Source organism: Sarcophilus harrisii, chromosome 3, assembly GCF_902635505.1.
Source record: "Sarcophilus harrisii chromosome 3, mSarHar1.11, whole genome shotgun sequence".
NCBI lineage: Eukaryota > Metazoa > Chordata > Mammalia > Dasyuromorphia > Dasyuridae > Sarcophilus > Sarcophilus harrisii.
In genome coordinates this window covers 446,750,611-446,766,211 of record NC_045428.1, presented here as the reverse complement: position 1 = coordinate 446,766,211, position 15,601 = coordinate 446,750,611, and the positions used below count along the sequence as shown (strand labels likewise).

At 31.0% G+C, this 15,601-nt stretch overlaps 1 protein-coding gene across 4 annotated transcripts in view; it reads left to right on the top strand.

Moving 5' to 3' along the window:
• RNF17 (ring finger protein 17) overlaps nt 1-15,601 on the top strand; it is a 126,905-nt gene that overhangs the window by 72,109 nt on the left and 39,195 nt on the right. For all 4 annotated transcript variants that reach the window (XM_023499569.2, XM_031960840.1, XM_031960839.1 and 1 more), the window contains 7 exons: nt 5,372-5,525; nt 8,469-8,584; nt 9,000-9,120; nt 10,876-10,996; nt 13,827-14,054; nt 14,238-14,388; nt 14,566-14,684. In XM_023499569.2, the coding sequence (XP_023355337.1) occupies nt 5,372-5,525; nt 8,469-8,584; nt 9,000-9,120; nt 10,876-10,996; nt 13,827-14,054; nt 14,238-14,388; nt 14,566-14,684 (1,010 nt within the window). The remainder of the gene's footprint in view (nt 1-5,371; nt 5,526-8,468; nt 8,585-8,999; nt 9,121-10,875; nt 10,997-13,826; nt 14,055-14,237; nt 14,389-14,565; nt 14,685-15,601) is intronic.

Below are 15,601 nucleotides of genomic sequence, written 5' to 3'. Positions count from 1 at the left end.
AGAAATACTAATATTGTACCTAAGCAGTGGCAATACCATTTCTTTATATCGGCTAACCTTAATGATATAACATCTCCATCTTGTGAAATTTTTTGATCTTACTACTATATCAATATAGAATCACATTGTAGTTGCAAATGTATAGATAAATGTAATCCCCTACTCATCATTGATTTAGATTATAGATTTTTTTTAATAGCCTGAAAATTAATTCTTTCTTTCCCTGTATATGTTTGTGTGTGCATGCATACACGTGCCCATAAAAAAAAAAAGATGTGGCCAACTATTCACTACTTTTTGGAGTTTTCTTGACAAAGATATTGAGTGGTTTGCCATTTCCTTTTCCAGCTCATTTTACGGATGAGGAAACTAAGGCAAACCAGTTAAATGACATGTCCAGAATCACATGGCTAGTAGATATCTGAAACTAGATTTGAACTGAGGAAGATGAGTCATTTTGACTCCAAGACTGGTACTATGTCCATTGTGCCACCTGGCTGCCCTCTGTTCCTATTATTCCTAATGTATGGTCTGTAAACAGATCCATCCATTGGAGGTGATTGCAACTCAACATCATTTTGAGAGCATTTAAGTAGTCTTATCTGATGGGGGAGGGCGGTGTATTACATGAATTTATGCATTAAATGTGGAATTGGAAAATCTGCATTCAAATCCTAGTTGTGACACCTACCTGCTGGTTGGTTCTGTGGCCCTGGAAAAATTAATATCAAAGCCTTAATTTCCTCATCTGTAAAATAGAGATATGTGTGGCTACCTACTTCAGAGTTGTCCTTAGGAAAGTACTTTTATGAATTTTAAATTGTGGTGTGTATTTATTTGTATTATCATAACTTGCCTAGAAATGAACTTTACCAAAAAGTTGTAATATTTAAAAATCAAAGTTTCATAGGATATAGGTACTGGATTGATTGATTTACTTTGCAAAAAAAAATTGTTGAGTTTATAAAGATGTTTAGGATGGAATTCCATAAAAACAGCAAAATCTCATAGTATATTTAAAATATTAGGTTTATAGAAATCTGATTTATAAAGTTATCAACATGATCTTAAAGCATAAACCATGTAAATCCATCCTACCCTCTTACTGATAAACTTTAGTATCTTCCTTTTATCTTCAGGATCAAAAATAAAGTCCCCTGGCTTTTTGAAACCCTTTATAACTTGAACTCTTCCTACCTCTCCAGTCTTTCTTATACTTGATCCCCTTCACATTCCCTTCAATCCATTGACTGTGGCTTTCATCTCTTCCTCACACAAGACTTTCATCTCCAAATTATGTGCCTTTTTACCGTCTCTCTCTTTACCTGAATTATTCTGCTTCTTTATTTTCTTCAAGATCTAACTAAAGCCCTACCATTTTTTCCCTTTCTTTTTTAAAAATTTATTTAAAGTTAAATATAGAGCTTAAAAAAAGGGAAATTTTACATATATACACATGTGGTCATGTGCTCAGCAGATCAGGGAAGTTTATAACAAATTTCAAGAAAGTATATGTAATAATAGAAGAAATTTTATATTCATGACTGTCCATCTTTTCTTTGCTTCCTTACAGGTTATTCTTTTGTTTTCTTCTGGGCACTTTTTACTTTATTCTTTTTCTCCCTCTTTCATCCTTTTCTCACCTCCCTAAGCAGACTACAGTCAGAAATCTATAGATAACCAATAAATGTCTGTCTATAGATATGCATACATATTTTTACACATATATATATATATATTTATATGAAAAAACACCTACATGCATGCCCACATATACATTTACACTTGTGTAGATATGCATCTAAGAAATATTAATGACAGAAATAATGTAGTTTTCTCTCAATTGAATCTTAAGTTTGAATTTGAGATGAATGATTACTAGCCTTTTTTTTTTTTTTTTAAACTGGAATTCTACTCCTAGTCCTAATTGTAGTGTTTGTGTCTATCTCTTATTTCTCATCCTTGCTTATGCTTATGTTTTAATTATCCTTAATTTACCTTGCTATTACTTAATTTCCCCTTGTCTGTGGATCACTTCCTTTTTCTTTTTCTTCTTCCCTTTTTATCCCAATTTCCATTCATCTGTATACTTGTCCCAGCCATAGATCTATATACCCTTCTATACTCCACCTTATATCTTTCCCCCTCCCCCAGTTATTTATAATTTTGGAAAGTGCTATACCCTACATTTTGTGTGTGTGTGTGTGTAAATATATAATATGTATATTGTTCCCTATTTGACCCATTTCTAATGTGAGTAGGTTTTCCAAATTACTGTTCCCTCCTCTTTAATACGTGTTTTGGTTTTTCCTCTGCATCTCATTCACATGGCATAACTACTATTTTTACTGCTACCTAGACAGTTTTGCTTTTTAGTCAGATCATAGTTTTCTTTTAAGCAACCCAATTACTCATGTCAATTTTAAATATATGGTATTCATTTCCATGTTCAAAAATATGGACAATTTGCCCTTGTTGCGTCCCTTGAAAGTTAATCCTTGCCTCTTGTGTTTTTAATTTTCTCTTGAGTTCAGGTTTGAACCAAAGTCCTGAAAATCTACAAGTTCATTGAATGTTTATTTTGGATTCCCCTCCCCCCCTCCCATTCAGTATTATAGTTAATTTTGCTAAATGTGATATTTTTGACTGAAGGCCTAGTTATTTTCATTGTATATATATTATTTCAGGACCTGTGGTCTTTTATTATAGTTTTATTATATTTAAATCCTGTACAATTTTAATTGTAGTTCCAGCATATTTGAGGGTTTGTTTTGTTTTTTCTTGCAGAATTTTCTCTTTGATTTGGGGATTTCAAAATTTAGCAGTAATATTTCTTTGTGTTTTTCACAAAGGTGTTAATTAGTGGAGTTTGTTTTTGTTTTTGTTCTTTTTCTACTTTTCCCTCATGCTCAAATCACTCCAGGAGAATTTTCTTTGATTATTTTTTTTTTTTTTTTTTGCATTATTTTGTCAAGGTTCTTTTTTTTTTTTTTGGTCACAGAATTCAAATAGTTTAATTATTTGTTTTTATTATGTTTTCTCTTCTTGATCTGTTCTCCACACATAATAATTTTTCTTATAAAATGTTTCATATCCTGTTCTATTTTTCCACTATATATTTTATTATGTTATTTCTTTGTCTCTTCTAGCCTCATTGGCCTTCCCTTGCCCAGTTCTAATTTTCAAAGAATTGCTTTCTTCTTTAAGGCTCTGGGTCTTCTTTTCTAGTTGGTTAACTTTCTTTTCATAATCTTGTTTTTCCTCAATCTTATTTTATTTTTGAAGTCTTTTTTAAGTTCTATAAATTGTTTCTGGGCAGATAGCCATTTAACATCACTCTTTGGTGTAAAAGAGGTTCTCTTTACTTCACTGTCTTCTGAAGTTGAGTCCCAGTCTTCTTTATCTTTATAGTAAGTTTCTATGGTTTGGTTCTTTCTCTTTTGCTATTGCTCATTTTTTTTTATGGGAATTACTAGTGTAAGCACCTTTATTCCTGGGGTATGTGTTATTTGTATTTTGTCTTTTAGGACGTGACTCCTTGAGAGTAGGGACAGTTTTTTTGTCTACCTTTGTTAACCCCATTGTGTGGCATATAGTAAACACATACATTTTTGTCAATGATGATGATATTTTCAAGAACCACCAATTATTACACATGTTGGGTTTAAAGAATTTCAGTTTCTTCTTTCACCCCTGCTTCCTTGTGTTTTTGTTATTATCATGTCTAACCAACCAAAGCAAGATAATCCTACTCTTACTGGGAAATAGCAACAATAATAATAGCTAAAATTTAGATAACATTTGAATAGTGCCAGACATTGTTCTAAGAGTAAACATTCAATAATCTCATTTGAACCTCGATACAACCCTGCAAATTAGGTCCTGTTATTATCCCCATTTTACAGTGTAGGGAACTTGGGTAAACAAAGATTGTGACTTGCCTAGGATCAAATGAGTACTAAGTGTCTTTATATATACTGCATTTGAATTCTGATTTTTTTCCTGATTTCCATACTCAGTGTTCTATCCATGGTGCTTTTAACAGAGTTTTATAGAGTAAAAGAAAAGTCATATTTTATTGGCATCTGTAATAGGAAAAAGACAACTTATAATCATAACTGGATTCTAATTCTGCGACTACCACTAGCTAATGATGTGATTTTAGTTCATTGTTAACACTTTGGACTTTATTTTCTTCATTGGTTAAATAGACTTTGTTCTCAGTTCATTTCTAAACCTCTTCCAATTCTAAAATAATATGGCATAAGCATAAAATAAATAACAAATTATGCCCTCTCACATAGATAACTTGCTGTTAGTACCTTTAGTTTAGGTGTATATTACTTACCTAAATTTTACAATTTCCTTCTATTTGATCTTCTAGTTGTACATTTTACAAATACCTATTAAAGTAATTATTCCAACCCCAAATCTGACCATGACTCCCCTAATCAAATAAAGTCCAATGTGTTCTCATTATCTCTAGGAACAAATATAAAATTCTCTATTTAGTTTTTAAAGACCTGTGCAACCTGTTCGCACACTTTTTTTTTTTTTTGACATTATTTTGCCCTCTGCACTTGGGTGCAGTTGCACTCATACATACATACACTTTATAAATCAGCTAAACAGGCATTTTCACAGATAGCACTCCTTCCTATCTCTTGTATTCTTGCCTTTGCCATCACTATTCTGTATGCTATTCCTCTTTTTCTTTAAGAGACGGTTTCCTGTTCCCCCTATAAATACATAGAGTTGTCTCCCCCCACCCAAATCTTAAGTTTTTCACATTGGCACTTAATAAAAACTTATTAATTGATTCATGGTTAATAGCTGTTAATTCAAGAGATGCAGGTTTAGTGGGTAGAAAATTGCTCACCTTGGAGCCACAAAGATATCAGGTTCAGATTCTGCCTGTGACACTAATTGACTGTCACACTGGGCAAGTCACTTAACTTTCTAATGCTATAAGCACTAAACATGTGGCCCAAATCATATGAAAATTATAATTGTGAAATATAAAATATAATAAAACATAAAATTGCTTTTAAAACTAAATATGTTTACAAGTTTCTTATGAATTGTTTAGTGGCTCTCATTTCTGCTTCAGTTTGACACCTCTCTTCTGGATAACTTTCTGAGACTAGGTTGCAGGGAAAATGCTAATCCAGTAGAAGGAGTTTTATATATGTGTATACAGTGACACCACAGGGCCAACCATCATCTGTATTCTGATTTAATGCATTAGTTATAATTTTACATGTATAATTTATGAATAACACTATAATACTTATTCCATGTGTTTTGAAATATTTCTAAGTATGAGTCGCTTACTATGAAACTAAGAATGTCTTTTGTCTTCGTTCCTTAGATAGAAAGCCTTGACTTTTTAGTTCTCCTGAAGAAAATTGAAGAAGTCTATAAAAATGAAGATGGAGAAAATCTGGAAATCCTTTGTCCAGTTCAGGGTCAGGCTTGCATAGCTAAATTTGAAGATGGAGTCTGGTACCGGGCACAAGTCATTGGTAAGGACATATATACCATTTGTACGTACATTTTGTTTTTATTTTGTTTCTGAGTAGACCTGTGATTCCATTAGTGTAGAACATTCCTCCTGGAGAACTTTCTTTAAAACTTAGATATTTTAGATATAAAGCTCAAAATGATAAAATCTGAATTTATATAAACTGATTGAAGGGAAAATAACTTGTGGTTTTTAAATTCCCTTATTCCTATCATCTATTTGATTAGATTGTAATAGAATTTAAGGATTAGATTGTCTCTTCTTGTCAAAAAGCTTTGGTCACAAAAATCCCAGAAAGATGCTACAAAGCAACAGAAACTTATTATGGTAAAAAGTGATGAAAAGTATTTATATATTGATACATTTTGATATTACTCTCTAAATATTTGTGGAATTTACACAATTTTTTGCCTATAGTCGGCTTACTTGCTGTGTTTTAAATTGTCTTGTATAATGTTTTCTTACTTTTCTACATTCCTAAAGTTCAGTGTTAGGCTACTCTTATATAAAAAATTAATAAGAATATGACAAGTTAAGTAAAGTAATGATCAACATAAATACCAAATAGCTTTTCTTGAATTTTAATTTGGCATGGCATTATATTGAGATGTTTCTTTGTCTTCTAAATTGTGTATTTAATATATGTTGAATTTCATGAACAAATAACTTGTTAACTAGAAACCTATGTTCCATAATTATTTGAAGACAGTTTAACATTTTCAGAAAAATCATGGAATTATGATTAATACAAAAATGCTTTGCTATGATGCTCATAGCTCTATAGTTGTGAAATGTAAATTTTATGTCACATTTGTATATTAAAGCTTGACCAGTTTCATATACAGTATTTATTAAAACAAAAAGTATTAAACCACACACAAGATGATGATATTCTTGACACTAATTTTTTACTTGTATTTTTAAATCAGTTTTACTATCTATTTTTAAAATTCTTTATAAATTTTGAATTCCAAATTCTTTCCTTCAGTCCATCCTCCGCCCACCAAGAAGGCAAGTAATATGATATTAGTTGTATAATAGAAATCATCTAAAACTTATTTCTATATTAGCCTTGTCATAAAAAGCAAGAAAAATAAAGTGAGAAAATTATATTTCATTTGGCATTCAGTTTACCAATTCTCTCTCACTGGAAATGAAGAGCATTTTCGTTGAGTCCTTCAGAATTCTTTTCTAAAGAAATGTCTTTAGTCATATTAATCAAAGTAGCAAAGTCTCTCACAGCTGATCATCATTATTACAAAATTGCTATTCTTGATTCTTTTCACTTCACTTTGTATCAGTTCATATAAACCATACTACAACTTGTTTACCATTCCCCAGTTGTTGGTCATCCTCTCAGTTTCGAGTTCTGTGCCACCACAGAAATTCTGCTATAAATACTTTTGTATGTATAGACTCTTTTCCTTTGATCTCTTTAGTGCACAGATCTATAGTGATATTGCTGGGTCAAAGAGAATGCAGTTTTTATAGCTGCATATAGGGAATAATTCCAAATTGTTCCCCAGTATGATGGGACAAGTTCTCAATTCTACTTGAAGTATCCCTGCAAGTAATATCCCTGTTTTTTCACATTCTCTCTAATATTTGTACTTTTCTGCTATGTTAGTCAACATATGATAAATGGGAGGTGGTAACTTAGAAATGTTTTAATTTAGATTTCTCTTTACTATTTAGAACATTTTTTAATGACTGTTAATCTTTGATTTTTTTTTCTGGAAAATGGCTGTTTGTATCCTTTGACCGTTTATCAGTTGGGTAGTGACTCTTATTTTTATAAATCTGATGTAGTTTCCTATATATTTGAGAAATAAAATCTTTATCAAAGAAACTCATTTCTTTCCCTTTTTAATACATCAAAACACAAATGGACAGCTTATCAGCAATTGTTAGTTTAGCAGAATGAATTCTTCAACAGATGTTCAGATAAGTTGAAATGTTTCTGATCATTATTTTTAATCTACTTCTGTTCCATCTTTTTGGTCTGTTTCCCAAATTCATCATTGCATGTTTCCTTCTTATGGCCTAAGCTATTATAGAACATTGCTACTTCAATATATTTTCTGTTTCCCTTTCCTAGTATTCCTTACACAGTTATATCATGCTTCTCTTTCCATCTAATTCATAGACTCCTTCCCTCCTTCCTTCCTTCTTTTCCTTCTTTTCCTTCCTCTCTCCTCTCCTCTTTTTCTGCCTTCCCCACACATTTTCTTTCATGAGTTATGTCCTTCCAGCTCTCACTGATGTCTATGAAATTCAATTAAATTAATTATATTCAGATCACCTTGCGAATACAAGTCCAGTTACTTGCCATCTAGGAGAGGGGATGGAGGGAAGGAGGGGAAAATTTGAAACACAAGGTTATGTAAGGATCAATGTTGAAAAATTATCCATGAATATGTTTTGAAAATAAAAGGCTTTAATTTAAAAAAGAGAATATAAATTTAGGATGAAAGGAAATTTATTACTAAAATTATGTTTTCATTGGGCATAGTTTGAAAGAATGGACAGATGATATCTTGCATTGTAGCACTCTTTTCTAAATCTCTACTCAACCCATCAAATTGGAATATCATCATTTGTAGAAATTTTTTTTATCTATTTTTGTGGTTTTAAAACACATTATCAGAATGGTTAGCCATTAATTGGTGACTTTTTAAAAAAAATTTTTTTTGGCCATAACAGCTTAAAATAATCCTATAGGATATAGGATGGCCACAATCTATAACAGTAAAAAGAAATGCCAAAATTAATGGACTCTCTGCTCCTTCAAATATTGAAGTAAGTTTGAGCTTAAAGATAATAGAATTTTTCTTCATTTTATGTCATTTTTTATAATTTACTTTATTGTAAGTCAGTCTGAATCATATGGAATGTGTTTATTTGCACTTCTAATTAGTATTATCTGCTTTCATAATTTCTGAAGGTTTACCAGGACATCGCGAAGTTGAAGTTAAATATGTTGATTTTGGTAATGCTGCAACAGTAACACTTAAAGAGATGCGTAAAGTAAAAGATGAATTTCTGAGTCCTCCAGAAAAGGTATGCTAGATTTAATTGACAAAATTTATGGCTAAAGTTACTAACACAAGTTTAGTAAACATTTTTTTTTGTTCACCACAAACATTTTTGCTTATATCTTCATTTCTTAAATAAGTTTTGCTGTTTCACTAAAGGCTGATATTGCTACAAATATGAACTACTTTAGAAATTGTTTATTTCTCATGTAATCTCCTTAAGAGCTAGTTTTTGTTTGTTTTTGTCTTTACATCCTTAGTTCCTAACAAATGCTAATTAATGGGATATAATTAAGTTTGTCAATTTTTAATAGAAATTCTTAACCAAATTTTGTTTGTTCTGCCAAATGGTACACATTTTTCACTGTAATCCTAACATGATATTCTCTTAACATGAATATGATATTCTTTATTAACCATGGGAATTTTATTTGACACAGGCAATTAAATGCAAATTGGCACATATTGAACCTTCAAAAAAAAACAAGCAGTGGTCTAAAGAAGCAAATGAAAAGTTTGAAGAAATGACTCATGATAAATTTATGACATGTTCAGTCATCAGTAAGCTATCTTTATGTTTGTGTGTGTTGCTAGAAATACTAAAAAAAATTCTTCTTAGAGTACTTTATATGATAAAAACATTTTGATTAGGTTTTTAAGTAGGGAAAAAAAAAAGATTCTCTCTTGTGTTAGAAGATTTTAACTCTGGCTTGAAAGACTACAAAATTAGGTTATTTAGTTTGGTTATTATCACTCCAAAGTTCTACTTGTCTAGAACAAAACTCTGTGTTGGACTACAATAGAATTGTATTTCATTGTCATATAGAAACCATGATACTAATCTTCAGTCTTAATATTTGGCCTTGACACATCTTTTGAGAATGGCAATAAATTGAGCTTCTTGCTCCTTAAGGACTATCATCAAAGGAACTAAGCAATGCTTTAGAACAGAGTTGATAAATATAAACTATAATGTAAGCAAAAAACATAAATGGGAAATTTGGGGATATGAAGTTGAAGAATGTCAAACACAACCATAACCATTGCCCAAGAGTCATCCAAACCAAATTTAAATGTAATTGGCAAATGTGTAAAAAAGTAAATAAAAATATAATAAAACATAGATATTTTAAATTTAAGTGAATATGCATCTCACAGGGATCCTTGTATATGGATTGATAACCCAATTCTATTTTGAACTTGACACCACTGAATTAGAGAAACAGAAGGAACTAAAACCAGATAAGAGGAAGAATATAGATGATTGTTAGAAGAAATTATTTCTTTTCAATCAGATTAATAAAATAGTGTTAATATAAAGACACTAAAAGAATGCTTGGAAATAATTTGGTGGTTCAAAATCCTTTGCAATATTAATTGCTACAATGGGATTTTACCAGATTATCAAGTGAAAATATGGTCTCCTTTACTCCTTTAAACTAGAAAGGTATCATAGTTATACTTTTATACACTGTAATACTTGAGTTACAAATATTTTGATTAGTTTCATTTGTTTTTTCACTAACCATTAAGTTTAAAGAAAACCAATTTTATTTCTTTGTTGACTATCTTTCCAAAATGTATTGGGATATTCCCTTGCCTTAAAGTGATGGCAATAGTTGTTGTTATAGTTATGAAACATAAATTTTGATTAGGATAATACAATGCCTAATAAGTCATCATTATTATTCAAAATAGGTATGGAGGCATTGGAGATTGGAATAAATATGTGTTAAACTCTAGGGTGTTCTTTTTTGTTTTTGTATTTGAAAGAAAACCTTTATAATTTGACTCTTGTAAGATGCCATTATGGAACGGGGAAGAAATGTAGGAAATTAAGATTCCTAATTAATTAAGGGTTTTGTATGTTGGACTTTTTGGTGTTTAACATGCTGATACAAGTTTTGAAATGTGCAAATATAATGCTAATTTAAGAACTTTACTTAATTTGTCCTTCTGAGAAACTAAATTAAAGCTTTATCTTTAAAATAAATTGTCAACTGTAAATAAATGTCAGTTCTTCTTATTTTTTTTTATTTAAAAAAAATCTCCTAGCAATTTGTAGAGGTTAAACAACACAAAATTTGTCTGTTGAGTAAAGAGCACAAAATATCTATTTTTATTAGTGCTGTTAAAAATTACAACTCTTTCCCTAGTGTTTATTCACTTTAATAGCCTTCTGAAGATCATATTTTGCTCATTGTTTAAAAATGTATAAGGTTCTTTAAAATATACATACTAATTGAAAATAAAATAATTATTTAATTCAAATAAAAATATTTTTCCAAATTATTTTGATTTTTTTTTTTTTTACAGAAATCTTGGAAGACAATGTGCTATCTGTTGAGCTATTTGATTCTATCAGTGCTCCTGGAATGATACCAAACAGTGTTAATTGTCAGCTAGTTAAAGAAGGTTTAGCATTTTATGAGCTAGGGTGAGTATACTTTTTAATACAATAGCTAATAAACATATATAGTCTGCTGAAATTTTATTTGGGGGAGGGTGTCCAGATCTATGACGTTAGCTGAACAGGGAGCTCCTCGAGGAAGAAACCTAAGTGACTTCCTTAGATCACATATCACAATATATGTCAGAAATAGGACTTATATCATTTTCATCCTGATTCCAATATTAGCTTAATTTCCTATCCATTAGACCTTACTTATTTTAATTATGAATATTTAATATAAGTTGTTTATCATTACTCAATTAATTTTTAAACTTCCAATCATCTTTCAGAATATTTTGTTAGGGTTGATACACCTTAAAAACCCTAAGATAGTGTCTATCTTCAAATCATCATCATTTAAGATGAAAATGAGCAATAATGTTTAAGTAATATGCTATTCTCTATCATTCTGTTGAATCTATCAGCAGCTTGGTTTTAATCATAAAACAAAGTAAATATTATTTGAACCATTATTTGCTTTTAAAAATATCATAAGTTCTTCTTTTGTGTTTTTCTTAAAACTTTGAAGTTGCGCCCTTTGTTTTGAACACTTGAAGCACAAACGCTATAAAAATATTTTTAAAATAAAAGAAATTATTAACTGTACCAGCATCTAAATCTGGATTTTAACATTAAAAAAGCACCTTCTCAGTGCTTCATTATGGCATGCCAACAGGGGAAAAAAGGTAGATCTTGTATTAGGGTACTAAATGAGAATTGGGCTAACCCAGAGTAACCAAGGAAATAAAATCATATGGCTTGTACAGCTGGAGGGTATAAGGTTTCTTCACCCTTTTAATCCAACCTCTTTTTTTTTTTTTTTTTTTTTTTTTTTTTTTAATGGATGAGAACTTGAGATCCAGAGAAGACAACAACAAGCTTTTGTTTACTCACAACAACCCTGGGGGGAGAAAGGTGTTCTTTTTATATCCATTTTACAGATGAGGAAACAGAGGTAGACAGAGGTTTATGAATTGCCCAATGTTACATGGCTAGGAAGTGTCTGAGACCACATTTAAACTTGGGTCTCCCTCCAGGCCCAGCTCCAGACCCTCTGTACCCCTGGCTGCTTCTCCAGTCAATTAACTTGTGCAAGGTTGCTCACTAAATCATATATGCACTGAACCCAGTCGGGATTGTCTAACTTCCAGTGCCCTAGGTTATTGTGTGGTTGTAAATGAGATGCATAGTGGCTGGGCCTTAAGTCAAGAAGTAGGAGCCGAGTTCACATCTAACCTGTCATTTAGCTCTGTATGTCTCCATTTCATTGCTTGTAAAATGAACTGGAGAAAAAAATGACAAACCACTCTAGTAACTTTGCCCCCCAAAAACCTGAGGGGAGGTCAGAATCAGAGACTACTGAACAAAACATATCCTTATAAAACCCTTTCAGTACTCCAGATAGACTCAAGTTTCTGGGTTTCTTTCCTTAAATGTGGTATCATAGAGTAAATACAGTGCTCTGGATATGATCTGCTCATGGGACTAGTCCCATCACTTTTCTTCTGCTTAGCATGTCACACCACTGATTTCACACTAAGTTTATAGTCTATGGTTACTATCCAGCTAAATTATCTGGAAAGATGGGAGTGTGTAAACTCAAAGAAATACCTTGTCTGGTTTTTTAAAATGATTTGTTGATACTTGTTCTATTTTGTACTGTACTTATGTCTCTGCCTCTGTCAAACACCTTCCCCTTTTATAGATCACATCTTTACAACAAGGAAGAGTTAAACAGAACTACCTGAAACAGCAAATATAGCTAACAGAAGACACAACATTTCACACATGTGCCCATAGTTAGCCATCTCTGACATCACAGAGTTAGTTGGCAGGAAACTTAGAAGTCCCTATTGTCTTATATAAAGTTAGGGATGAATAGTATTTGACTATTGTCAAGAAAGTTTTCTTCAACCTACACTTGTACAATTGACTTTGGATAAATTTTAACCAAAATGCAAGGCTTAACATTTACTTATCAGTGTTAAAGTTCATATTGGTTTCAATCCAGCTCTGTCACCTGTTGAAAAAGTTTTCATCTTAATTTTATCATCTTTAGTATTAGTTCCTCCTTCTGGTTTTGGGGCATGGAAGAAATTTGTTTGGGAGAGTTCCTCAACACAGAAGAATAAAGATAAAAATGTAAAAATTCTGTTTGTCTCTACTATGTCTTAATTTCTTACTAGAAAACTAACATCCTGCAGGATTGGATCTGTAGGCAGAGAACAGAGGAATTGGATTTGTATATTATTTCTTCAATTTTTTTTGGTGATAATGGTTACATTTTATATAATTTTATAAAATTATATATTTAGAAATGAAAGGGGTCTTTGAGGGCATTTAGTTCAAAGCCCTCATTTTACAGCTAACAAAATTAAGAAGTTAAATGACTTGTCATATTGAATATAAGTTCCCTTTCAAATTCTGATTAGGTAGTCATTGGCACCACTGTTAGCCTAGAAAAAAAACTAATATTTAAGTTAGGTTATGCCAAGCGAAATAAATTGTACGATTACTCCCCTAGTTTTGTTTTGGGGAGGAGAGGAGAATATTGATATTTTTCTGATTCTTGAAACAAAAACTTGTGGTTTTCATTTTGTTTGGATTAAAAGTTTACTCCATTTTCTTATGGTGTTAGGTATACTATTTTAGGAAGAAGGTCAGTTTACTCAGAAAGCTGTGATAGTTTGTTGTATTAGAAAATTACCTATTTTCATAGTTAAAACATGTTTATCTTTTCATTTGGTTAATTTAGTTTACAATTAGAGAAAAATAAATGTCATACACATTTTTATTAACATATGTTATTTTCTAGATATAATCTAAAAGGTAATTGTAAAAAGTATGATGAAGTATGGGATCCTTCTCCTGAAGAAATAATTTCAACTGAAACAAATATTTCAAATTCTTTGGTTACAAAATTTCTGGAAGATCAGGATTTACAATTACTTTATAACAAGGAAATTCCTGTGCAGATCTCTAATGTCGTGTCTCCTGAGAAGATTTATGTGCAACAGCTGTCAACAGAGACCTTACTTAATAGGTATAATAGTGTATTTAAAATCTAGAATTAACCTATGGGATAAAAAGAAATAATTCATATTTTCTATATTTTGTTTTAAAAAAATGAAATATCTATGTAACAAAGGAATTCTCTGCTGCAGTCTCTTATAAAAAAAAAAAAAAAAAAGACTGCCAATGCTAAATGTATTAACCTTGCATATAGTTTACAGGAAAAGATGGCAACAGCTTATGAAAACTCAAAATGTGAACCAGTTACATGGGAAATTAATATGTATTGTGCTGTTCAGATGACTGAGTTAAAACAGTGGCGAAGGGGCCAGGTTACCAAGATAATTTCAGCAACACTGGTAGAGGTAAATACTTCATTAGTGGGTTGTGATCTTTCCCGTTATTATCTTAATAGTAGGCAATTTGAATTTCCTTTTATTACATATTGACTAGATTTCTTTAATTTTTTTGTTTCGTTATATATAAAATTGTTATAAAAAGCTTTTACATTTTGATATGAAGTATATTCTTTTTTTCCATAGGTCATGCTTTATGATTTTGGTATTAAAGTAACAATAAATGTTGATTGTATAAGAAAACTTGAAGAAAATCTGAAGACAACAAGGAGATTAGCTTTGGAATGTTCTCTTGTTGATATAAGGTAGCCTATTTCTAAAGATTACTATTAAAATTAATTTATATTTTTAAATACTTTGAACCTGATTTTTTTCAGTTTTAGTATATCATAGAATTATGGATTTATAATTAGAAGGAATTTTTGAATTCATCTAGTCTGACCCTTATTTTATAGATGAGAAAACTGAGGCTCACAGAGTTCAGCATTCTTATTTTGCAAATATTTAATCAGTGTAAATTAAAATACAAAATATAAAGAAACTTGAAGAACAAATTTATAAGAAGAAAAATAGTTTTAAAATTAGTCACTCAACATTTATTAAGCACCTACTATATGTCAAGCACTGTACTACTAAGGGCAGGTGATGGACAATGAAAGGCAATCCTACTCTCGAGGAGCTAACACCCTAATGGAAAAGACAATATTCAAATAAATATATGCAGACAAGTTGGAAGTAAAGAAGGAAGAAGGGGGAAAACAGTAGACAGAGTTGAGGAAGGAGGGTGTCGCAAGCATAGGAAAGAGCCAAAGAAATACCAGGAGATATCCTTGTTAGTGAAACATCCAGGAGCCCAGTGTCACTGGATCACAGAGTGGATGATGGGGAGTAAGGTATAAGAAGACTGGAAAGGTAAAAGAAGACTAAATTATGAATGTCAAAATATTTTGCATTTGCTTTTAGAGGAAATAGGGAACTATTGCAGTTTAAGTTGGGGGTTGTCAAGGTTGATATAAATCTGACCTATGCTATGGTGATCTTTTGTTAAATTATGTTGTATTTAATTGTGAAAAGCTTCTTGAGAGCAGGAACTGTTTCTTTTTTGTTATAGTTGTTTATATCTAGTGCATAGTACAGTGCAATTATAAGTATTCTTTGAAATGAATTACACTAAACTAATGTCAGAACAAGCATATTAAAGGGTAAAAGAAAATGCCTCTTA